Source organism: Podarcis liolepis (assembly GCF_965112155.1).
Source record: "Podarcis liolepis genome assembly, chromosome: 14".
NCBI classification, from domain to species: domain Eukaryota; kingdom Metazoa; phylum Chordata; class Lepidosauria; order Squamata; family Lacertidae; genus Podarcis; species Podarcis liolepis.
In genome coordinates, this window is record NC_139569.1 from 22,793,540 (window position 1) to 22,819,587 (window position 26,048).

The window sequence follows — 26,048 nt, forward strand, 5'->3', positions numbered from 1 at the left end:
GCCCAAGACATCCCTGCTGCCTTGGCTACAGTTGAAAACCCTCTCTTGTTTGACCCCCCTTCTCTGTGGTTCTTTTCTTCTGTTGGTTCTCTTCCTAGTTTTCTAAGTTTCATTTCAGTATTCCCATTTGGGGAAGTCCTTCCCGTGTTTTCCTTCTCCGGTCTGGGGCTCCTCACGTGTGGATCATCTCATATGGATTTGAGCACCACCTTTATGTGGATGGCAGTTCTGCCTTTTTAACCCAAAACATTCTCTCTTCATCCCCATATGGTCAAGTGCATTTTCTCCTCTTCTCTTCTGCAGCTTGACTGTGGTAAAAAGATGCAGCCCTCTTCTCTTTTACAAACAGAAAATGTTCATAAGAGCAACTGCATTGTGGTGGAATACTCCAGGATTCCTTGGAAAGTTATCAGAAATCTTTCAAATATCAGTAATAGAGCTCAAGTGAAAAAGGTCTAAGTTCATACATACTGATGTGGGAGGGGTCAAACAGTTGTAAATAACAAAGAATTTTTTTTAATGTTGGCAATGTAAAAATTTGGCAAATAAATGAATAAAGTGGTGTTTTAATTTACAACAACATCAAAACTAAGTACGTAGAGGACACAGGACCTTCAAGCATGAAGCAAGATCAAATTGGCCATTGTAACCAAGGTCCAGACCTGAATTTGCAAGATGCTCTGTACTTTTCAGCTAGCAAAAGGTTAACCAGTACATTTCAAGATACTCAATCCTTAAGTCCCACTGAAAGGGGAGGAGAATGACCCATTAAAGTTCAGCTAATGCTCTGGTTGATGTAGGGAACTAGAATACATACTCTGAGCCTGTGCCTTGATACAAGGAGATATAGAAACAGCTCTTTCAACAATAAATTTGTACATGTCTCTTAACTTGCCACAAAGTAACACATGACTAGTTCTCACTCTATTGGTAAACCTCTAGGTGGGTTGTACCATTTCAGATATTAGGTGAAGTCTCTCAAGATACAGTAATAAGAAGTTCCTGCATATGAAACACAAAAATCTCCACACACACACAATCATATCACATATTTGTTTTCATGTACATTAATATCAGAAGACCCAGCTGGATCAGCGCAAAGGCCCATCTAATTCAGCATGCTATTTTCACAGTGCCCATGGCAATCCCATCTTAATTCTACCATAAGTAGCAAAAGTGACAACATTTTAGCTCTATTTTAACCAATCGCCCTGCACTTTTATGGTTTAATCACCTTTTAGGCTAACACCGAAGCCAGTCTGAATATTTTTATTATTCTTAAGGATAGCAACATCTTGATCACCTTTCTGCAGGGATGCCTTTGATTTTCTGATCCCCAAAGTCTTTAATCTTGTTACTGATCAAGATACAGAGAGAATAGATGGTGGGTTTTAATACTGTTTCTAAGAAGTCATCAGCACTTTCTGCATAGAAGAAAAGAAAACTTTTTTGTTGTTTTTATATCTAAATATGATGCAGCCTTCCTTATTTTAAACCACTATGGCTACAATCTTATACACAATTACATGGGAGTGAGCCCCAGGTAGACCGGCACAGGACTGCACCTTTAAGACCTGGAGCATGATCCCTGGGAGTGTTTTCTTCCTTCCCCCACCCTGGGATGACTGAGCAGGGTCAGTGCCCTATGACTACATATTTAAGAGCATTACCCAGAGAGAGGATTCGTCCCGCATCGAGAGCCCTTCCCCATCCCAATGCATTTTCTGTAAATAACCCCTAGTACGAGCAGAGCAGTGGCCCAATTAAAAATGGCGAGCATCTCGCGTGGCTGGCTGTGTGCAGGATACAATAGAAGGGGGCTGGAAGCTTTTAGAAAGAAAGAAAAAACCCAAACGCCAAGCGGCTGCCGGAATCAACAGTCGGGGGAGGGGGAGAAAGCAGCATTCCTGAGCGCAGCGATCTGTCCCAAGAAAAGGGATATCACCGAGGCCCCCCATTGCCAGAACCAGTTCGACACCGTTCCTTCTCCACCCCCCACCCCCAAAATACACTGCAAAGAAGCACCTCCTGCTCGAGGTCAACCGATCTCGGAGCCCTGCAAAGAAGCAATATTGGGGCACCCGAAGTGTCCGCCGCTTTCTCAAGCTTTGCATCTAGAGAAAGATGCTTTGCTCATAATGTTCACGGCAGAGCTCTCCACAAGAAGTGAACTCCCAACTTCCACGAAAGTCAGGGACAAACTCCCCTCCCCCCGGTTTTTCTCTTTATGGGAAACACCTCTTTTCTCTCCCCACCCCCAATTTAGAAGCCTCCGGGACACCGCCCCGCGCCCCGCCCCAAGAGCGCCAAACCAGCTCGCATACACAGAGGCGCGCGCACCCCGTTCCCCAGCCTGGAAAACAAGCAGAGCAGCCACCCCCACTGCTTCGCCGGCTTCCTAAAACTTTTCAACTTCGGCCTCACGGCGCACACAAGAGTCAAATGGAAGCGGCTCTCCGATCTGGAGAAAGCCAGCCCTTATATTTCCCAAAAGCTCTTTCCAAGTCGGCTGGTGGGATAGGACCTGGAGCAGCAGCCTTATCTGCCCGGTATCTTCAAGGAAAAGCAGGCATGGCCGGTGGGGCAGGAGGCAAAAAGGAGGCACCAGCCCTAAAGGGGAAGGAAGGCTACAGGGAAAGGATGCAGGCCACAAAACTAAGATACGTGTCCCTGTAGTGGATGAGGAATAGAGAGGAATTAAGGGTGTATTTCCAGAAGACCAAGCAGTGCCTTGTGCAGGGAGATGCTGCAGGGATTACTGAGAACGGAGAGAGCACAGAACCAGGAGACCTGTAAAGGTCAAGGCAATCCAAAGGTTGGTGGGTAAAATGGGTGCAGAACTATGGAATACAGAGATGATGTGTCTCTTTCAACATTCAACTGAGTTGGAAGAGAGAGGTATAAGCTTTTTTATATGCCTAAGGAAGAGAAATTGGAAAGCAAGATCTGAAGGCGTAGTTTAGGCACAGAGTTGAAAGGAATCAAAATATGACTACACGGATATGTCATGGATAAGAACATGGATATGGTGCTGCAGGAGTATCGCATTAGACTGTGTGGAGGCACATGCAGAGTAAAGTGATGAGATAGCTGCAGGCTTGAAAGATAAAGTGACTGGAGTTCTCACAAAGTTGAGATAATGCCAGGAAGGGGAAAACTGTGGGAGGGGGTACTATAAAGTTAGGAAATCAAAAGCCTACATAGTATTAGGGGCCAAGGGGGAAGAAAATAAGGAAGAGAGTCAAGGTATGCAAAGGGGGAAAGTGTTTGGGAAAAGTGAGTGTATGGGGGAAAGACAGAATCTGGGGGCTTTGAAACGGAGGTCATGGATCTAAGTGTATGAGAAAAGGGTGCATGGGGGGAGATGCTGAAGAAAGCAGAGAAACTTAAAATAGAAGATACAAAAGCTGAGAAAAAGTGTGAGGCCCCTAAGGTCGGCAGGAGAAGTAAAAGATAGCTAGATACAATATGCGGGAGGGACTGCAGTAGGGGTGCAGGAAGCAATAAGTGCCAGGATGGGAACATAGTTGGAAAAGGAGAAATCATAAGGGGAAGAACAGGGGTGTATGCTCATTATTTATTTCAAAGAAGGTTTAAAAAACAAGAGGGAGGGGAGAGGGACTACCACCATCCAGTGCCATCCAGGATGTTGAGGGGGGCGGGTGTATGTGTCTGTGGAGGAACTGCAGAACCAAAACAGAGGAGTCACCGTCCTGGGGGGAGGGAGGAGAGTGGGAATGGATTGCAAAAGACACTTGAGATGAGGGGGTGGGGGGAGGATGCTGAAAGGAGGGAGAAATGGGGGCGCAGAAAGAAAGTGTGGGAGGTGGAGTAAATGCAGACTGCAATCTGCGAAGCAGGGGAGGCTGCAGCCTCCACACACAAACAGCGCAAAATCCCCTGCCCCTACCTTCCATCTCCATGTCCTCGGGCTCGCTCAGCTGCTGCTCCCCGGGCTTCTGCTGCTGCTGTTGTTGCTGTTGCTGGTGGTGGTTCATGTCGGGCTGCGGGAGCTCAGGCTCGGCGGCCTGGGCCTTGGCTGAGGGAGGAGGGCGAGGAGGCGGCGGCGGCAGGAGCTGCTGCGGAGGCCCCGCGTCGAGCGGCGATGAGCGCTGGAAAGGCAGGAGCTGCTGAGGCAGAGACTGGGGCTGAGTCGGCTGGCGGCGGGGCGGCTCCGCGGCCTGGAGCTGGTGAGGCTGCAATTGCTGCTGCTGCTGTTGGGCTTCGGGCTGCTGCTGCTGCTGGACTCCGGCGGCGGGCAGGGAGCGGGCGGCCGCCGGGGGAGGCAGCGAGACGCGCACGTATTTACTGGCTATTCGCCCAATGGCGGCGGGGGTGGGAGTGGGAGGAGGAGTGAGGAAGGAGGAGGATGGAGGGCCGAGCTCGCCTCAGAGCGGGTGCAGGCTGAGGCAAAGTCCCGGTCCGGCGGTGGCTGCGGAGGAGGAGGGCGACGTCTAGGCCCTGCTGCTGCTGGGTCTCCTCCTCCTCCCCCCGGGCTGGGCCGGCTCCGGTGAGGAGGGAGGCCCGGCGGCGCGGGCAGCGCCAAGGCGGGCGGGCTCCTTCGACGGCGACAGGCGGCGTTGGGAGCGAGTCGGGCCTGCTCCTCCTCCGCCGCCTTCGCTGCCTCTCAAAATGGCGGCCGCGAAATGTCACATCCGCATGGAGGATGGGGGCTCCGCCGGAGTGTCGCGGCGGCGTGAGGAGGGAGAGAGAGAAGGCCGACCGGGTGACTGGCGAGCTAGCCAGGGAGGGCAAGAGGAGGAGGTGGCCGCCGCGGCGGTAACAGCAGCAGCACCGGAGGACGAGATGCTCCGCCTCGCCTGCTTCAGCTCGGCCTGCAACGGCCGGGAGGAGGAGGAGAGTGAGCGAGAGAGTGGGAGGGAGCGAGGGACGAGCTCAGGACGACGGAAGGAAGGAAGGAAAGAAGGAAGCGGGAGGGAGAGAGAGAGAGCAGCGCCGCGGCAGCCCCGGGAACAGCAGCTACCGCCGCCACAGCGAAAGGGAAGAGGAGGAGGAGGAGGAGCCACTGAGGCGAAGGCCGGCCGGGGCGCGGAACGCCACCCCCCCAACACACGCACAGACCCACACGCTGTCCCGGGGGGAGGGTCGGAAGGAAAGAGTGAGAGCAGAATATGGGGGAGGGTGGAGAGATTGGGAAGGAAGAGGGGTGTATGGGGGAAGGAGGGGTGAGATTGAAAGAGGGGGTGGGAACAAGGGGGGGTAGAGGTAAACTAGGGAAGGTGGGAAGGAAGAGAGGTGCACTTAGAGGGTGCTGGCGGTGGGTGAGACTGGAAGAGGAGGGAGATGGAGGGAATGCGAAAGTTGGGGGTAGAGGAGAGAGAGATGAAAGGCAGAGGGTCCTACGGCGGGGGGAGGGGAGTAGGACGGGTGTAATTCGGAGAGGGAGGGGAGGGGATGCGAAAAGTTGGGGAGGTGTAAGATGAAAACAAAGGGGACCCTGGAAACATTACGACGGGGCATTAAGGATGCACTTGGGGGGTGCTTAGTGGAGGGGTGAGAAGATGGCAATGGGAACAGCAGGGAGGGGAGGAGGAGGGAGGTGTGGGTGTCTTGGAGGAATGAAGGAGAGCAGGAAGGAATTGGGGTTTATTTGGAGGGTTGGGGGCAGGGGTGCCTGGCGGTGGGCAAAATTGAAATGGGAGGTAAGGGTGGGGAGAGCAGGGAGGACTGGTGGGGGTGTACCCGAGGGAGCGGAAGAATGGGAAGTTGCTGGGTGGGGGGATGTGAGAAGAATAGAGTACAGAGAGATGCAAATGGGAGACCCTTGAAGAAAGGGGCAACAGTCAGGTGTGAGGAGCTGGAGGAATGTGGAAGATGGCCAGGTCAGAAAGCATGCCAGAGGATAGAGAAGAAGGTGGGGGTTCTGTTGAAGCAGTGTAAGACTGATGAAATGTTTGGAATGTGAAAGGAGGGGAAGTCAGTTGTGGGAGAGGTATAAGGGGAAGGTTTGGAGGAGGTAGGTCACATTCACACCATACATTTAAAGCTCGATGATACTAGTTTAAACAGTCATGGTTTCTTTCCCCCCCCCCCCCCCGAATTCTAGGAGCTGTAGTTTGTTAAGAGTGCTGAGAGTGGGTATTCCCCAGATGGGGCTACACTTTTCAGAGTGGTTTAACAATCACATGAAACTGTGCCCTTAACAAACCACAGCTCCCAGAATTCTTTGGGGGAAGGCCATGACAGTTTAAAGTGGAATAATAGCGCTTTAAATGTATGGTGTGAATGCGGCCTTCGGACACTTAGGGCAATCTTGATAAGGAGAATCAAGTGGAACGAGATGTAAAAAAGGAAGCTGGGGGCTGGTGGAGGTACCAGGAAATAGTGGATTGGTGTGGTTCAAACAGGGACTGGGGAAGTTGATTTGGGAGTTAAGAAGGGGGCTATGAGACTCTAGTGTGGGAAAGAGCATAGAGAGGGTAGTGTTGGGGAGGTGGGAAGAGAGCGCCACCATCAGGAGATTTAAGGAGGTTGTAATGAAAGAAACTGAAGATGGTTAGGGATATTATATGAGAGATAAAAATGAAGGAAAACTTTGTGGGATATGTGAAGAGCAGGACAATAGCCCCAAGGTCCTCTTTGAAGAGAAGGGAGTGGGCGATGGCTTGTGGTGGCAAGGTATGATGCAGAGAAGGAAGAACATAGAAGTCAGAGCATTACTCCAAGACGCTCTCCAGAGTTTCAGATGGATCTTTCCCAGTCACACCAGAGATTTATCTTGGAGTCTCTTTCACAGCAGGGGAGTGCTTTCTCTAAGATGTTGCTCTTAAGTGCTGTTTCCAGAGAGCAAGCCAAATCCCTCTGCTGCAGCAAAAACATCTCAGAGGCTTCTAGCATCTTAACATTGGGAATCTGCTTCCCTGCGGATGTTGTAGGACTCCCTTCAACTCCAGAGATTATTTATTTGTTTGGGTAATTTAAGTATCACCCTTTGAACCGGCCACATGGCAGTTTGCAATAAAACCAGGGAGATAAGAATGCATAACAACAATAAAAACAGCATTAAAAAACACAACAAATCACTGAATCACAATTACTAATAGCAGCAGCCTTTCCTCTTTCTAAGATGCATCATGACTATTTGCCTGAAGCTATAAAGAGATGAGGTTTGTTGCACCTCAATAGGAAGAGAATTCCACATGCAAAGAACCACCACTGAAAACCTTCCTGGGCCCTCACACCAGGTATGTCATCACGTGTAGAGACCTCATCTGATGTCAAAACAAAGTCAGGTTGATATGGAAAAAGATTTGGTTTGGAGGGTCACAGACTTAAAGTCGAACTCTTAATAATTATTGCAAAAAACCCATGGACTAGAGTGGACGGAGTGAATTCTGGATGGGGAAACTGATGTCCTTATAAATTTGTTGATCTTTATGGTGCTCAAGACTAAGAAACGTATGAAAAAACAGCACATGTGTTGCCCCCTATTTTTTTTTTATCAGGTAGAACAGGGAAGAGTAAGGAGAACTGGGGAAGTAAGGAAAAAGAGAGGTTGAACAAAATGAGATATTATAGATAGGGATTGCAGCAGGCAGAGATGACAGCTCATTTTAACAATTCAATGGTTTGCATTCCAACTCGGAAGAAACCTCCACTGGTTGAATGAGGCTTAACTGTTAGGTAAGCTCCAGCTTCCTTCTGAGTAGATATGCGCTATAAAAGTGCCACAGATAATTTATAATCTTCAGCTTCATAATTCTGTGGAACAGGTCTCAGAAATCTCACAACAGAATTTAACATCTAATGCAGTTCCAGAGAGCTCATGGGAAGAAATAGCCCTAATCCTTTAGCAAGGATTCACAAATACACTTGCCACGTCACTGCTGGTGAGGACAACTTTTGCATAAATAGAAAAAAAGCTGCTTTATAGAGAGTCAGACCATTTGTCCATCTATTGTCTATACTAGCTGGCAACAGCTTGTCAGGATTTCAGACAGGAGTCTTTTCCAGCCTTCTGTGGAGACACCGGGGATTGAACCTGGGACTTTAATGAGTGTAGAGCATGTTTTCTACCACTAACACCATCCATATGTAGTCAGAATGATGAGCTTAAATCCAGTGCCTTAGACCACAGGCCAACCCTACCACATCCCACTTCAAGGAGAGCCCCTGGTCTCTTAGGCCTGGAAGAACATGAGAACTTTGCAATACCGGGCTTGCTTCAGAAGCACAAGAGAAATGCAAGGACCTTTCCCCTGATGCCGCGTTGAATCTCAGAGTTACTTGGAGAGCTGTTGGAAGACTTCATGCTTTACTTTTAATATCTGAGCTTTGGCCTTATGGGGATTCCCCTCCTCCTCTTTTTTTGCAAACGAAGGGAAGGAGCTTGCTATTGACAGTTGTGCTGGGTCTTGAGCTCAGGGGAATGCCAGAAGACCCCCGTTCTCTCCTTCTTGAAAGGGAGGGTAGGATCATGGCACAAACAAATTTGGCTGGTTACCGAGTTAAGCTAAGATTTGTAGACCCCTAGCATTCATGCATACATTTTACTATAGATTTGATGGAGATACAGCCACAGACTTCTGTGTCATGAAAGGTTGTGCAACCCCTCACACACAAAACCCCCAAAGTGATAGCTTTGCTAAAATCTGAAAGAACCCTGTGGCAAACAGCCAGTGCTTGTGAGAAGGTGATGTTGATGATCTTGGGCAAAGGAACAGCTGCAGAGAGTTGCAGTTTCTACCCCATAGCTTCCAGCATACTCTCCTCCCCTTTTTCATTTTTTAAAAAAATTTACAGCACATTTACAGCTGCTCCTGTAAACCTGGCTTATTGCCAGCACGTAACACTAATTCTGAAAGAGCTGCACTGCTGCCAGTACGCTTCCAAGACCGTCTCAAGGTACTTGGTGGTGGACTCCAGCTTCGATGCTTCTCTTATTTGCAAGCTTTATTTGTCAAGCTTTTTGAAAAGTACCCCCAATACAATTTACATAGCAAAAGCAGAATAAAAACTACAAAAGGCAAAACAAGCAACAGCAAGCTTAAAACAACACCTAGAACCGATAATTATTTTTTAAAAATGCACTCTGGACTTTACATGAGGTTGTCTCCAGCTAAGTTCTACAGGAGCTAAGTTCTACTCAAAGAAGACCCATTTAAATTCATGGACATGACTAATTTAAGTCTAGTAGTTTCTATTGGCTCTGAGTAGAAATTCGTTGGGGACAATTCCTGGTGCCTAAAGGATAGCAATGTAAGAGTCCGCAAATATTCCCAAGAAAAGAATTAAATAATTCATGCCTCTCTGGAAAAGATTCTGTGGTAGCTACGCACCTTACTTCGGAATTTTGGGAACACACAGCTCTCGCTTGACAGATTCCGAGGGGAGAAAGTGGATTGGGGCCTTTATGCATCTACTTGGATACTCCCAGTAGGCAGTGGCGTAGCGTGGGGGGTGCAGGGGGGGCCGGCCGCACCGGGCGCAACATCTGGGGGTTAGGGGGCGCAAATCCACAGGTTAGGGGGCGCAAATTACTTGCCTTGCCCCGGGTGCTGACAACCCACGCTACGCCACTGCCAGTAGGACATATCGAACTAAGTTTTACCCAAAGTAAACCCACTGACATTGATAGGAATAGGTTATTCATATCTACTAATTCCAAGGATTAATCAATCCGATCCTAACTGGGATTGCTAGAAAATGTTTTACTGAGTTCAATGTGAGTAACTTTCAAGTAACTGCATGTAAGGACTGCTCTGTAACTGAGTAACTGGTCAAAATAAAAAAATTCCTTCCAGTAGCACCTTAAAGACCAACTAAGTTAGTTCTTGGTATGAGCTTTCGTGTGCATGCACACGAAAGCTCATACCAAGAACTAACTTAGTTGGTCTTTAAGGTGCTACTGGAAGGAATTTTTTTATTTTGACTATGGCAGACCAACACGGCTACCTATCTACTACTGAGTAACTGGTGATCAGTTTCAAGGAGTGAAATTGCACTGATTCTGGTGTGTCATTGCATACAGTACTTAATATATTTATTTTTCCAAAAATATACTGTATGTGGTAACTGTAAATTGAATTCTACAATCCTCAGTATCTTAAAAAGCTGGCTATGCTTTGGTTTTGTCAGTATGCAGATTTGTTTACATTAGACTTGATTGAAAGGCAGATGTTGCATTATTTCACTGATAGCTCTTGTGAAGCCAAAAGTGCAATTTGCCTCACTTGATGTCACCATAAATATGTCGCCTGAATTTTTTTGCCTTTGTGGGCAACCTAGTCATAGCATATTTCTAAACTATTCTAGTACTCAAGGGCTTTTTGTTGATTACTATTCTGTTTTTTAAAAGAAATTGTTTAAACTGAAATATATTTACACCCTGCTTATTATCATAATACAATAGAACCAGAGGGATGGAATGAATGTTTTATAAACCTTCAAAATCTGGCTTTCCCCCCATGGGTCTTGGCAGTGCTTTTTTATGGGGGGGATGCAGGGGTACGCATACATACTCCTAAACATTTTGTGAATCTAAGTTTGGCCTCATTGAGGATCAGCATTTCAATATGAGTAGGAAAATGAGAGTACCCCTAAACATTTTTTTAAGAAAGAAAAGGCACTGGGTCTTGGAAACCAGTCTTCATTTTCTTAATTTCTTGGGACTGTGAGATACCTCTATTCCGTAGATTTAAACTATATAATAAACAATAACAATAATAATTGAACTGGTTTAACAGTCATTGCTTCTCTTCCCTTATTTTGGAATGGGAGCCTAGTGATCTCCAATACCTTCACCAAACTACAGTTCCCAGGATTCTTTGTGGAAGTCTTTCATCATGCATGACTTACTTGAGAATAGCCTCCTAAGGTCCCAGTCGTCTGCAGAAAGGGCTGAATGGATTAACTTCCCAAACATGAGTATGTAATAACCTTGTCCTCCACAAATTCCCCTGCAATATTTAAAAACAAAATACAGGGCATGACATGTATTAAGAACATATACTAAAATGGAGTTCCTTCTTCTCAATTTCCCCCAGTATGAATTACTGTGAAGGCCTTATTCACATAGCACTTTTGATGTCCGTGATGCTTTGCAGAGCACGAGGAGGAGGAGATGGTGGTGTTTGCAATGTACCTTTCTGATGCTGGTGGAATATTTCAGATTTGATAAACCTGATAATCCAGTACCAAATACTGCTGCCCTGGGCTATGAAACAAATGATACTTTTCTATCAGAGTGGCCTCAGGTGTCAGAGCATCCACATATTCCCTAAAGTAGATACATGGGAAGCTACTTTCAACTGAGTCAGTCCATCTAGCTCAATATTGTCTACACCAGGCATAGGAAAACTCGGCCCTCCAGATGTTTTTGGCCTATAACTCCCATGACCCCTAGCTAACAGGACCAGTGGTCAAGGATGATGGGAATTGTAGTCCCAAAACATCTGGAGGGCTGAGTTTGCCTATGCCTGGTCTACACAGACTGACATGGACTTTCAGGAGGCTTTTCCAGTCCCACCTGGAGATTCCAGGGATAGAACACAGACCTTCTGCATGCCAATAAGCTACAGCCAATCTTTAGGGTCTTCTATATTTGAAAACTGAAACTTTATATTTAATACATGTTTGAGAAACTATTTTTTTTAAAAAAGGCTGAAGGAATAGTAACCAAGCTGGCTCCAACTTTGAAGCGCTTTGTTGGTTTGCTTTTGGCTTTTAGGTTGTCCCTCAAAGTTTACAAGCATGTATGAATATCAATCCATAAACCCAACACAATTAAAATATCCAATTCCATCCAAGAAACATAAAAGCCAGTGCATCAACAACAGCAGCAACAACAACAAACATCTAAATTAGCCTCCAACCAATTTTCCTTGAAGTCTCGAAGACCCATTTCAAATTTAGGAAGGGAAAGTATTTGCCTGGTCTCATTTGTGATAAAATTCAACAGGCATTTTAAGCGAGTTTTTGCTCTGATTCTTATGGTTAATCTTAACTAATTTCATCTTGACAGGAATTTTTGTGTGTGTAATATAAATACGGTAGATTAAATTAAATAAATTAAGAAACAGATTAAAGTCTTAAAGTAAAAAGTTTTGGCTTTTGCCTTATTCAGCCATGTGGATGTGAATCAAAGGGCATTCTAGCCAAGGTGGCAGTTACAGAACACTGAGGATGGAATATGTAGTTGAGTGTTATCAGAGATACAGGTTATCTTTCTGGGTTGATGGCACATTTATGTCCAGAAATACGCTCTTGTTTCTAGTGTCCTTTGATCAGACAGCATCTTTAAAAGGGGACTCTGGCATAAAATTGCTAAACTTGACAGTTGCGGCTGGTGGGGCCGAAGGCAAAGAACCCAACAGCAAGTAGACCCAGAGCCAATTGCAAGCAGGACCAGCTAATTCTAGCTTTGTCCCCATCTTCCTCCCTCCTCAATTCTATCTGGATGGCACTGAGACTAAGGCCTCATCTGCACTATGCATTTAGAACAGAATCATTCAACTTCAGGAAGTCATGGCTTCTTGTAAAGAATGCCACGCACTGTTGTATTTTCAGGGGTACAGATCGTCCTTAGGAGACCCCTATTCCACCCACAGAGTTACAATTCCCAGAGTTCCTTGAGAGAGAGGAATTGACAGTTAAAGCACTCTGGAAATTCTGTGCAGAGAATAGGGGATCCTCTAGCAACTCTCAGTACCCTGACCAAACTACAGTTCCCAGGAATCTTTGGGGAAAGTTGTGACTGTTTAAACTGGTATTATATTGCTTTAAATGTATGGTGCAGAGCGATTGTAAGGAGGAGGAAGCTGACACAGGCAGTGCCACTCCTGGGACTAATTGTGAGCAAGGAAGGAAGGTGAGGGCTGAAGGCAGGCTGTTCCTCTTGTGCCCAGTTTACCCTAATGCATGCTCTGGTTATCTCCCACTTGGACTACTGCAGTGCGCTCTACGTGGGGCTACCTTTGAAGGTGAGCCGGAAACTACAACTAATCCAGAATGCGGCAGCTAGACTGGTGACTGGGGGCAGCAGCCAAGACCATATTACACCGGTCCTGAAAGACCTACATTGGCTCCCAGTACGTTTCTGAGCACAATTCAAAGTGTTGGTGTTGACCTTTAAAGCCCTAAACAGCCTGGGCCCAGTATACCTGAAGGGAGCCTATCTCCACCCCCATCGTTCTGCCCGGACACTGAGGTCCAGCGCTGAGGGCTTTCTGGCGGTTCCCTCACTGCGAGAAGCAAAGCTACAGGGAACCAGGCACAGGGCCTTTTGGGCAGTGGCACCCGCCCTGTGGAACGCCCTCCCACCAGATGTCAAAGAGATAAACGACTACCGTACCTGACATTTAGAAGACATCTGAAGGCAGTCCTGTTCAGGGAAGTTTTTAATGTGTGACATTCCAACAATCTTTGTTGGAAGCCGCCCAGAGTGGCTGGGGAAGCCCAGCCAGATGGGCGGGGTACAAATTATTATTATTATTATTATTATTATTATTATTATTATTATTATTATTATTAATGGACCAGCCTCCACTGAAACTGGATGAAGGGTAGAGAGGGATTTGTAATGCATAGAAACATTGCCACTTCCAATTTTGCCTCTCGTCGTACCTACCACCAGCATGTGGGCCCCAGAAGGCTGCTTAGAAGATAATGTGGCCTTCATGCTGAAAAAAGGCTTCTCAGCCCTGTACATTTCAATTTGTGCTGCCATGATGGAGACCCATCAAAAACCACAGGCGGGAGAAGCCTGTGGACCTGGGATTCGGCTGGCACCTTTTGCGCCTCCCCTACTCGCGAGGAAACCCAGCTACGGGGATCCGGAGCGACGTGGGGTGAGCGGCGCGGTGCTTCGAATTGATTGCTCTTTTCACGGAGTGAAGCCGCATTGCTGTTGCCGGAGAGCGCTGACTTTTTTCCTGTGGACAATTGGACTCTAAACAAGTACCCGTGAGTAGAACGGAAAATTGGATTATTAAACTTCGTAATTTGGCACCGGAGCGGGAAGGTCTAAACAGGAAGTCCGCCTTCTGCTTTGTAAATAGTTTGAAGCAAAGACATTGCAAGCTAAAGTCTGGAAAGTTATCTGTAAAGGACTAAATTTCCATCGGTTAAAATTACAAAACCCCCCTTGGAAGCAGGAGAAGAGGGGGGAAATCTTAAATTGTTCAAGCCTGCAGGAGAGGGAGTAAAGAAAGATAAATTTCTATCATCTTGAACCTGGGAACGGGCTGTAAAAAATAGACGTTTTGGGAAAGTTCATTGACTGTGAATAATAACGTATGTTGACAGATAGTCAAATAAGAGAAACATATTGACTCCAATGTTTCCTTTTGCACTAAAAAGGAACAAAGATTTGAAAAACGAAAGCAATTTTGTTGCTGGATCTGCTTGTAAAAGGATGGATACAAATTGAAATTGTTTCCTCTAGAGGGAGCTTTTGAACTGTTGTTGGAGTGGACCTGGGGAACTCTACAGCTGTAGAGATTAAGGATCGTGAGAAACAGACATTGACCTTGGACAAGAATGTTGACACAGGAAGCCTTAGTGTCTGCTTTGTGCAGGACAAGTGCTTTGTTGGAGCAGCTCCATGCGAAGATGGATTTGATGACTACTGCAATTGATAACTTCAGTCAAACAGTGAACACTGATATAGAACCTGCTCAAGAACTGACCCAGGAATCTGCCCTGACAGGGCAAGCTGCGGAGAAGACAAAGGAGGAGGTTGTTGTTGAACCCCAAGTAATACAAGTTGAGAGAGATGCGGCCTTGCAGGAACATAAGCTGTCGTTTCTGATGACTGAATCTGGAGTGAGTCAGATTTGGAGAGACAGAGTCCTGTCGGGACTGGAGATGGCAAGTTGGCAAGTTGGTCATATCCTCCTATGCAGGGATGTCCTGACTTTTGGGATTTGGTTTTGGGCCAGGAGGAGATTGGAGTGGTCGAGGCCCTCAGCTTTGGAATATTTTTTGGATTTTAGTGCTGACCATGGAGAACGGGCTGACCGGTCGAGAAGGGATAAAGACATTCTTAGGTGGTTCCCCCGAGATCTACTCCTCAGAGACAAAGGAAGGAAATTAAGTACAAGACCAGCAGAAGACAAAGTAAAGTGCAGGTACAATTATGAAGAAGATCTGCAGAAGGGACATGGAAAAGAGTTAAGAGCCTCGGACATAAGATCACCAGGTTGATGGACTAGATGGAACAGACAGAAAGGACTGACAGATCCCGAGACCAGGAAGAAGAGATGGTGGATGAAGATTGGAAGAAAGTTTAAAAATTCATTTAGAGAAATATTGTAAAATTAATGACTGTTAGGAAAATCTTGGAAGGAAACTATTAGGCTTTAGTAGAAATGTTATAAGGAGTAATGTATAAATAAGTTTTTAAGTTCTAAGGTTGTTTTTTTAATGGCAAGATAAGGCTAAAATAAATTAAGACAACTAAAGGACAGAATACAGTGAAAGATGGAAAGGATTTGCTGAGATAATTAATAATTAGAATACAAAAAAGGGAGGTGTGAGGAGGTCGATGAAACAAGTTAATGAAGATAAGGATATGGGAATACTGGATTTGTTTTTAAATTTATTCTCTTGCTCTTGTTTTTGATTTTAGTGTATTGTATGCTTTGTACTTTTTATTCTCTTTTTATTGATTTGTATTGTTTAATCTCTTTTTTCTTGCTTTTCCTTTTCCTTTTTTCTTATGTAACTTTAAATTCCCAATAAATATCATTAAAAAAAAATACATTTCAATTTGTGTAATGCCTGGATGCTTAACCTCCAATCGCTGTTGGACTACAACTCCCACCACCCCAGACTTGCTGGGGCTGATGGGAGCTGGAGTTTCCCATCCCTGTCCTAGAGCTTGTCATGTACCTGGAATATAAAGACTTGGGAGGCTGTGGGGTCAAGGATCCTCTACAACTGCTGTCTCGGTGCTGGCTGAAGTGCGTTGGAAAAGGTACCCAGGTGAGTGAGCCACCAGTGTTCTGAAATTGGAATCTGCACAAATGTGGCGGAATGTTCAGCACACAACCCTGCCTCCCCATTGGCTGTGGCACAGCTAAGAAAGGGAAAGTGTGGTAAACAGAATGCTGAGCATGGCAACAGACAATAGGGTGGATATGTGCATGTGTGTGTGTGCATGCATGTATGCATTCATGCATGTACTGTAGCATCCAGGGGGTCAAAATATGAAGAAATGGCTCGTGAAACCTTCCTCCTTAGAATTCTCCCTTGCAAACTGTGAAGTCTAAAATTTGCTAGATATTTCCCGGCTATTATTCACTGAATATTTGCCCTGGGTCCAACATACATTCATGGGGCCACTCCAGCACATTTTGCTGCCTGAAATGAAGGATAAGGTGGCGCCCCCAGATTCTGCATGTGGAATCCAACCATCCTAGGTTGCATCGGCACTGTACGCTTAAAGCAGTATCATACCAATATAAACAGCCATGGCTTCCCCCAAAGAGTCCTTGGGAACTGTAGTTTTGCTGAGGGTGCTGAGAGTTGTTAGGAGACCCCATCCCGCTCAGAGAACTACAGTTCCCACAGGTCTCTGTGAGGAGGTATTCACTGTTGAACCACTCAAGTGATTGTACCTCTGTGATGGGAATAGGACTTGAAATGCTAAAATTCTAGCAATTTTTGGAAAGACATTTGCCAACATTTGTTACAGGGTTTATGGGGACAATTTTGATTGCTGCTTTATTGTGGATCTGCATTTTAGGTATTTTTATTACTTATATACAGTATGTGTGTTTGTAAAGTCCAAAGAAGTAGGAACCACAGAGTTTTGTAATATTGAACTTTGTACGGGATGGGGACAGCGAGAACAGGACCACACTTTCTATTTCCAATTCCAACCTCCACACATTCAGTTTAACAATGTCCGTAGAGTTTATGGACATAGAGTTTATCTCTTAGTGTGGCAGCACCCATACTTTAGAACTCCCTGCCTAATAACATCAGGCAGGTGCCTTCCCTGTACTTTTTTTGTTGCCTAAAGCATTATTGTTTCTGCAAGCCTATCCAGATATGTAGATTGCTGACATGTTTTAATTTGGTTTTTAGCTTAACACTGATTTTATGTCTTTAAGATATCAATGACTTTGCTTCTTCTCTTTCCATGGTTCATTTTACATGTCATAAATTCTTGCATATTTTACAAAAACTATACCATTCAGTATTCCATTCTTCCATCCATCAAAACTTATTTACACTGTTGAATTTATCTTAATGCTGTCAGCGTTTTCAGCTGTACACAATTATTTCCAATATATTCAATAAACGTTTTACAATCTTCTTTAAATGTATGTTCTTCTTGTTCTCTTATTCTATATGTTATGTCTGCAAGTTGTGCATATTCTGTCAACTTAAGTTGCCATTCTTCTTTGGTTGGAACCTCACTTGTTTTCCACTTTGGGGCTAACGAAACACGGCCCGCAGTAGTAGCATACATAAATAACCTTTTCTGACACCTGGGAATTTCAGTCCGGATTATACCCAGCAGAAAGGACTCTGGATTTTTTGGGGAAAGTACTTTTAAACATTCCCCCCCCCCAATTAATATGGATCTTTTCCCAATACTCTTTTACCCTTTTAAAAGCCCATCACATATGAAAGAACGTTCCCTCCACCTCTTTGCATTTCCAGCACTTATCTGATTCAGTCTTATACATCTTAATACCATCTGTGAATTATTTTAGGTAGTTCGCCTTCAAAGAACAACATGCTGTAAACTTCAAGTCACTTTTCCAGTTTTCCCATATTCCACAAGTTTTTGTATCCATTCTTCCTTTGCTGGGACTTCTACTTCTTTCCATTTTGGGGCAAGTAACATTCTTGCTGCTGTAGTAGCATACATGAATAAGTTTCTGTACAATTTGGGTAGTTCTGTTCCTATAATTCCAAAAAGGAAAGCTTCTGGGGTTTTTTTTTACAAACATTATTGCAAACATCCTTTTCAATTCATTATATATCATTTCCCAGTAAGCTCTAACCTTACTACAAGACCATCACATATGATAAAAAGAACCTTCTTTCTCTTTACATTTCCAACACTTACTTGATTTAGATTAATACATTTTTGCTAATTTATTCGGTGTTCGATACCATTGATATATCATTTTCATATGCTGTAATTTTCTCTTAGACCATAACATGCTGTAAATTTTATATCCATATTCCACAATCGTTCCCATGCTTCCATGTCTATATTATGACCAATATCTATTGCTCAATGTATCATTGCGGATCTAACTTGCTCATCCTTTGTCTCCCATTCCAATAATATTTATACATTTTAGACAGCACTTTTACATTACATTCCAGCAGGTCTTTCTCCAGTTGTGATATTTGTTCCCCAAACCCTCATATCCTATCTTTCTTAAATCATTCAAATAATGATATTGTATCTGTGTTGTTAATTTTCCTGATAATTCCTTAAATTCTTCTAATTTATACTCTCCTCTCTCTTGTTTTAACAAATTTCTATAAGTTGTTCACCATTCTATCATATACTTTTTCTTTACCACTATAGCTTCCAACGGTGAGAGCCAAAGTGATGTTTCTACCTCTCTTTTTTTTTGTATTTATCCCATACTCTATACATTTTTTTCCTAATTATATGATTGGTAAATCCTTTATGTACTTTTACTTTTTCATGCCATCAATAAGTGTGTCAACGAAAAATATTATCATGACTTTCTGAGTCTAGAATATGTGAATTCTCTAATGTCATCCTTCAATGAAGAAAGATAGGATACCTCATGGTATAGTCTCATATCTGGCAGGGAAAAACCTCCTCTTTCTTTTGCACCTATCAATATTTTATATTTTATTTTTGTTTTTTCTCCTTGCCAAATATATTTAGAAATATCTTTTTGCCCGCTTTGTGTTTAAACAATCTGTCTTGCCAATCACCGGAACTGATTGAAACAGAAATAATATTCTTGGAATATTATTCCAAGAAATGCAGAAATGCATTCATTTTTATAGTCGACACTCTGTTTTATAGTCAATTCATTTTGTTCCAAATTTCCTTTAATATCTTCCCATGTTTTTTAAATAATTATCTTTATACAAATTTATATTGTTTGTAGTTACCCATACAGCTACTTAACCTTTCCTTTGATCTTTAATGCAGATACATCTTGGAATTTATTTTTACTCTCAGCATTCATATTTTTATCCAAGAGTTTGGTTTTATATTTACTAATCTTAAGACCTGCTACCTCACCAATTTTTTTTGTATCTTGTAATACTTTTGGGATTGACTCTGTTGGTTCTTCCACAGATAGCTCCACGTTGTCTGCAAATGCTTTTAATTTATATTTTTGTCCCACTCTTATGCCTTTAATATCTTTATTACATATTATTATTGGCACCAATACTTCTAAAACTATTATAAACAAAGGTGACAATGGGGACAGCCTTATATTGTTCCTTTAGTTATTTTACAATTCTCAACCAGGACATTATTTACTATCAACTTAGCTGACTCGTCAGCATATGTTGCCTTGACTCCTTTTAGAAAAGTGTCTCTACAACTCATATATTCTAAAACTGTAAATAAAAAATCTGTGACTTTTAAGCAACTGAAATGTACCCCCCCCCTTTTATAAAAAAAAGTAAAAGTGACCTCTGTTGCTCCACCTACCTTTATCACTGGCCACACCTACCACTGCCACACAGTCCCCAAAAGTTCCCTATCAGGGAATGTTTCCCTATGCCTAAAAACATTCCTTTCCCCTGGGGATATACCAGACCCTCCAAGTGTCCCTATTTTCCAGGGACAGTCCCAGATTTACAGAAGCTGTCCCAGTTTCTGATTTGATCCCGGAATGTACCGCTTTTCCTTAAGATGTCCCTATTTTCATCAGAGAAATGTTGGAAGGCATGGAGTTATGTGACCCCCGAACCAAGGAGATAAGTAACTATGCAACCCTCACTCCTCCCCAGCCTGCCAGCACCTATAACAATTTTTAACAATTTGTGATTTGCCACTGCAGTTTTTTCTTGGGGATATAAGGATGCCCTCTGGTGGATAATATATGGCAGAACCTCCCTCTTCCTTTTCCCTATTTCCATTTTAAGGACTTGCTTGAACTTTGCACTTTACCTCTTGGTAAGTCTGGCAAAAGGGACACGGGTGCCGCTGTGGGTTAAACCACAGAGCCTAGGACTTCCCGATCAGAAGGTCGGCGGTTCGAATCCCTGCAACGGGGTGAGCTCCCGTTGCTCGGTCCCTGCTCCTGCCAACCTAGCAGTTCGAAATCATGAAGTGCAAGTAGATAAATAGGTACCGCAGCGGCGGGAAGGTAAACAGCGTTTCCGTGCACTACTCTGGTTCGCCAGAAGAGGCTTAGTCATGCTGGCCACATGACCCGGAAGCTGTACGCCAGCTCCCTCGGCCAATAAAGCAAGATGAGCGCCACAACCCCAGAGTCGGTCATGACTGGACCTAATGGTCATGAGTCCCTTTACCTTTACCTAAGTCTGGCAAGGGATGGATCCAGAAGGTGGTAACGCACCCTAAAGCACAGGTAGGCAAACTAAGACCAGGGGGCGGATCAGGCCCAATCTCCTCCTAAATCCGGCCCGTGGACGGTCCAGGAATCAGCATGTTTTTACATGAGTAGAATGCGTGCTTTTATTTAAAATGCATCTCTGGGTTATTCGTTCATTTCCTCCCCAAAATATAGTCCGGCCCCCCACAAGGTCTGAGGAACAGTGGACCGGCCCCTTGCTGAAAAGGTTTGCTGACTCATGCGCAAAGCCCCTGCCTTAACACTTCTGTTCTTATTTTGCCAGAGGCACCCAGCGAGGTCAAAGGCAGAGCAGCAGTTCCAAACCCTGCATCTTCTGGATTAAGGGGAAGCCACTGAAGGACCTTCCCCAAGCCAAGTGAGGGCTGTAGCTCTGTTAGTAGTGTGTCTGATTTACATGCAAAGGCCCCAGCTCCAATCCCTGCCCTCTCCAAGTACTGTATAGGATCATTCCTCAGCTGCAACCCCCAAGAGCAGCTGCCAGTAGGGGTAGTACTGAGTTTGATGGAACAATGGTCTGACTCTGGATAAGGCAGTTTCCTATGTAACCACACACACTCCAAAAATTAGTGCTGTCTATGGGAGCTGGGGTGCCATCGTGTCTAAGAGATCCCGGTGTGACCCAGGAAGTGCTGAATTAGAACTTGAAATGGGTTCCATTGGTTGCTTGAGACAAATCACTTGTTTCTCAGTTCTCCCCACTTCTCCCCCCAAAACGCAATATGGGGATATGACTGCAGATCTACATTACAGGGTTGTTGTAATGGGTTACAATGAGGCGGTGCATGTGCTGTGCTTTGAACACTCTTGTTGGCGGAAAGGGAAATTATTATTGTGGTGTGCCAAGGAGAATTTGTTTGGAAGTTCACCTGCTGTGGGAGACTGTGGTATCTCTATGCTTGCAGAGGAAGAGGAAACGAGAACTGTGTTGTGATGGGCGCTCTTGGTTTGTGATAAACAAACATGGTGACAACTTGCTGGAAAAAGATATTGTTAATCCTCACAGAACTCTAGCCCAATAGTTGCCATTAATTTGATTTTGAGTTGATTTTAGAATGCATTTCAATTGATTGTGATTTTATCTGAACTGTGTTCCTTTTATTGTTGTTGGCCACTCTGAGCCCGACTTTGGCTGGGGAGGGTGGGATATAAATAAATTATTATTATTATTATTATTATTATTATTATTATTATTATTATTATTATAGTATTATTATTGGTTTGGAAGGTCAGTTTTGATGGTATCCTTGGTCCTGGGTCTAGTAGAAGAGGCTGCTGAACTGCTCAGACAAGTTTCTTTGTGAGACAATGGCCTTAGCTGGCCATAGAAGTGCTCTCATCAGCATCTCAAAGAATGAGCTAGGTTGCCATAGCTACAATTAAGTGATGGTACTCTCTGGAAGGGGTGCATCATCATCATCATCATCATTATTATTATTATTATTATTATTATTATTATATCTCACCTTTTCCCCAGAACAAACTAAAGACATAAAAACACAATGATTAAAATGTAATCAAAAACTAGCAGAATTAAGATAATATACAACGGTCATGGTTTCCTCCAAAGACAGACCTACAATTTTCAGCACCCTTAACAAACCACAGTTCCCATGTTTGTTTGGGAGAAGCCATGTGCTTCTCTCAACTGTATCTTCCCTCAACTGTCAACTACAGCAGGCTTTCCATCAGGCTGCCAGAGAAGGAAGAGATGGAAATGGAGAGCTGCTCCTTCTGCTCTGCTGAAAGACCAGGAAGTTTTGGCTCCCTCTACCCTCTTCCCAAATTTGCTTGTTACAGCTGGTCTTGTAGCTAAGATATAGCGCTTGAGTTTGTTTTTTCCTCCCTCCTCATCCATTTTCCTTTTGTGTCATATCTTTTAAATCATAAGTCTGAGGTCACAGACAGCCTTAGCACTGGCAGACGCTTCAGTTGAAGGGTCGGATAAAACACTTGAAGGAAATGTAGCTGCAGGAAGCACCAAGTTTATTAATTGTCTACTGCAACACTCCCCCCCACCCCCAAATGCAGTGAAGGAAAGGGTATTGTTTGAAGGGCAGCTGCAAGCCACCATTTTTATTTCACTATAAAGCCCTGGAGCTCTCTGGAAAATGGTGGCCACTCAGTGCCCTAAGGTAAGAGACTAGAGTGATGTCAGCAACAACCCTTCTTGCTGTGAGATTTTTGTGGGTGAGCTGAGAGATTGCTTAAGACTCTGAGTGAAAGCCGGGGTGGGTGGGTGGAGTACTGGGTGAGAGCCAGGAGGTGGAGCGGGAGGGTGTGTCCAAAGGCAAAAGAATTGGTATTGGTTGATATTTATTAGTAATTTTGTATCAATGCCACATGTTTATATGTCATCTCTGTATTTTTGCATTTTTGTAATTTTGTAATCTTCTCAGTTGTCTGTTGCTACTTTAGTTTTCTGTGCAGTGCTTAGAGATTTTGTTATTATTATTAGCATTATAGAAATGGTGTTAATAAATAATATTTCGGAACGTTGTCAGTCTTTTTGCTATGCATTTGGACGTTTCTTAAGAGATCGTAACCAAATTTTGCAGGGTGGCTGCAGCTCCCATCAGCCCGCAACCTCAGGATGGGAAAGGCTGGTGTTAGGTGTGCACACGCTGCAATAAATTTAGTGTCGCAATTGGCACTTCTTACTTAAAACTGTTCTAACTCTCACACTGTGCCATCTGTGAAGTTTATTTCTTTTTGCACCCCAGAGGAAAAGGATGTCTCAGGATACTAAAAAAGACTGAAAAATTCCCATATGCCTTTGGGGTTGTATAAGTTGCCGATGGTGGTCCATTGGGAATCTGCCACCATTTTTAAAATAATGCACGAGGAAAGCACATTTTCATATTAGATGTCTTTAAAAATAAATAAATATTGTTACCAATTCTACACACATAAATAATCAGACATGGCATGACTAACAAAAAATGGGTCAATAGGAGGGTAAAATACTAAACATATTTACAATGCAGAATAATGAGGTGATTACAGTAAGCCAGTAAAATGAATTTGTCAATAAATCAACTTGGAAATAACAGAGTAATAGAAGTGAGCTAAAGAGCAGTGCCTGCTTATCTAGGCCATATTGCAATATATGATGTAGGTATTTCTCATGCGTGTGTTGTTTCATTTGAATATTTAATAAAATCACACCATAAAGTGCAAAAATTACCTTGTTTTTTTTCCTTTCCCTTTGCCACCTTCAATTTTTGTGACAGCTTTTCCATTCTGGCTGTTTGCCAGACTATATTATACCACTGATCAATATTCATTAATTGCAAGGATTTCCAAGCTCTAGCTATTACTGTTTTAGGTAAAGGTAAAGGGACGGACGACTCTGGGGTTGCGGCGCTCATCTCGCTTTATTGGCCGAGGGAGCCAGTGTACAGCTTCTGGGTCATGTGGCCAGCATGACTAAGCCGCTTCTGGCGAACCAGAGCAGCGCACGGAAACGCCGTTTACCTGCCTGCCAGATCGGTACCTACTTATCTACTTGCACTTTGACGTTCTTTCGAACTGCTAGGCTGGCAGGAGCAGGGACTGAGCAACGGGAGCTCACACTGTCGCGGGGATTCGAACCACCTACCTTCTGATCTGAACTGCCCTCCGATGGGTGGAGGTATAATAAAGATGTCATTTCCTAGGCTCTGTGGTTTAACCCACAGCGCCACCTGCATCCCAATTACTGTTTTAGTGGCTGTTAATAAATGTGTTATTAATTCATTACTCCTTAATTGGTCCATATCTGAAGTACAGTACATAAATTAAGTAAGGCTAATAATCCTGGGGTTATTGCATTTGTCTGAGCTGTAACCTGAGATATCTCTTTACAAATGTCCCTCCAAAATTGGCCTATTTGTGGACAATCCCACCACATATGTTGCTATGTACCTAAATTTGGCATCCTCTCCAACAGAAGAAAGAGCTATTTGGGCTGTATATAAGATAGGCATCTCAGTGTTAAATACTGTATCATCCATAAACAATTTTAGTGAATGTTCCCTAGTAGTTGCTGACAGAAATTTACATGCTGCTTTTGCCCATATGTTCCATTGTTCTCTTCAATGTTTATATCCCATGTTTTTCTACTAGAAAAAATGTGCCAGGACTCACTATGAAGTTGTTACAATAAGTGCCACACTTTTAACCAGTGCTTTTATTCTAGAAAAAAGGTGCTGATACTGCGTACCCTTGGGTACCACCAGGAAAAAGCACTGTATTATATCCCAATTTAATTCCCACCAGCTTTTTTTTATTTTGGGGGGGAACAAAATTGATTCTCAATATGAGTTTTGTATAAAAGGTTAACTAATCTCTTATCCATTGAGCTGTATCTTACTACTTTCTTTTCACATTCTCTCACTTTCCTTGTTGCTTCATTTTTAATTTGTATATTTGTAAGAAATGATCCCAATTGATATCCTAGCAGCCATAAAATTTGGTTCTTTTCTAAACATACTTAAATCTCTGCAACTGTAAGAGGTTGACCTTTTGTATAGTAATCTTTCAAATAATATAAATGGTGTTCTTTCCATGGCTTCACATTATATAATCTGCTTTTATTTTGAAAGAAACTTTTGCCCATTTCTTTCTATATTCTATATGACACAAATGTGTTGGGAAGAGTAAGCCAACCCAATAATCAAAGCTGATTTTTCATTAATGCTAGTACCCCATAAGAACACCATCAATTTCCATATCCTCTAGTATTGGCCACTAGGTTCTCTTATTGAATTACACGATTTCCACCATATGGCAAAACTGGCTTGCTTCATAATAGCTACTTAAATTTGGAATGCCCCAACTGCCCTCCGATGGGTGGAGGTATAATAAAGATGTCATTTCTTAATGCACATTTATGATACATTTGTGTTCATAAGGCAGTTAGGATGTGCACAGACGAGCTACACAATTCTAACCCGCAAATGTTATAAAAGTTTTAATGCTTTTTTTTTTTAAATGAGTTCCAATTTATACATACGCCTAATAAAATAAATGACACGTCCGCGGCCATAGGTTCATCAACATTTATTAAGTGGGCCTGGTGGAGTCAAGGACGAAGGAAGACCTGCAATCAATCTTTGATAAATCTGCAGAAATCTTAAAAATATTAATTATTCTGCAATGACAAGAGAACTCTGGGGACATTTCTGCTCCCCTCCCCCAACCCTCCTCTTAGGGGAGGGTCACAACTCAGAACAACACGCTAAGTAGAGAGATAGAAAGCAGCTGCGCCTGCGCGCAAGCATAGACCAGAGGGCGAGCGAGGGAGTTAGAGAACTCCGAACTCCCTCACATCCACCCCGCGCTTGCGCAGACTAGCCCCTCCACTCCTATTTTTTCTCCCTCCCTTCCATTTTGTCGGCGCAACCAACCTTAATGCTCATAATATGTTTCGGGGGAAGCAAAGCGAGAGAGAGAAAAAGACCCGACTCGTTTCCGTCTCCTTTATGACATTGATGGACACGTCAGACACCCAATAGGCTTGCGGAGGCGTCCAAAGGG

General features: G+C 43.8%; 1 protein-coding gene across 7 annotated transcripts in view; it reads right to left on the reverse strand.

The window, feature by feature from the left end:
* USP7 (ubiquitin specific peptidase 7) overlaps positions 1-15,998 on the reverse strand; it is an 83,831-nt gene extending 67,833 nt beyond the window's left edge. For 4 of the 7 annotated variants that reach the window (XM_083473616.1, XM_083473615.1, XM_083473622.1 and 1 more), the window contains exons 1-2: positions 15,853-15,998; positions 10,819-10,919 (exon numbers count right to left, since the gene is read on the reverse strand). In XM_083473616.1, the coding sequence (XP_083329742.1) occupies positions 10,819-10,885 (67 nt within the window). In that variant the 5' untranslated portion in view covers positions 10,886-10,919; positions 15,853-15,998. Of the gene's footprint in view, positions 1-3,910; positions 5,066-10,818; positions 10,920-15,852 lie in introns of those variants that run through there. The other 3 variants (XM_083473621.1, XM_083473617.1, XM_083473620.1) reach the window with 2 other exon arrangements.
* Between the last annotated feature and the right edge of the window lie 10,050 nt (positions 15,999-26,048).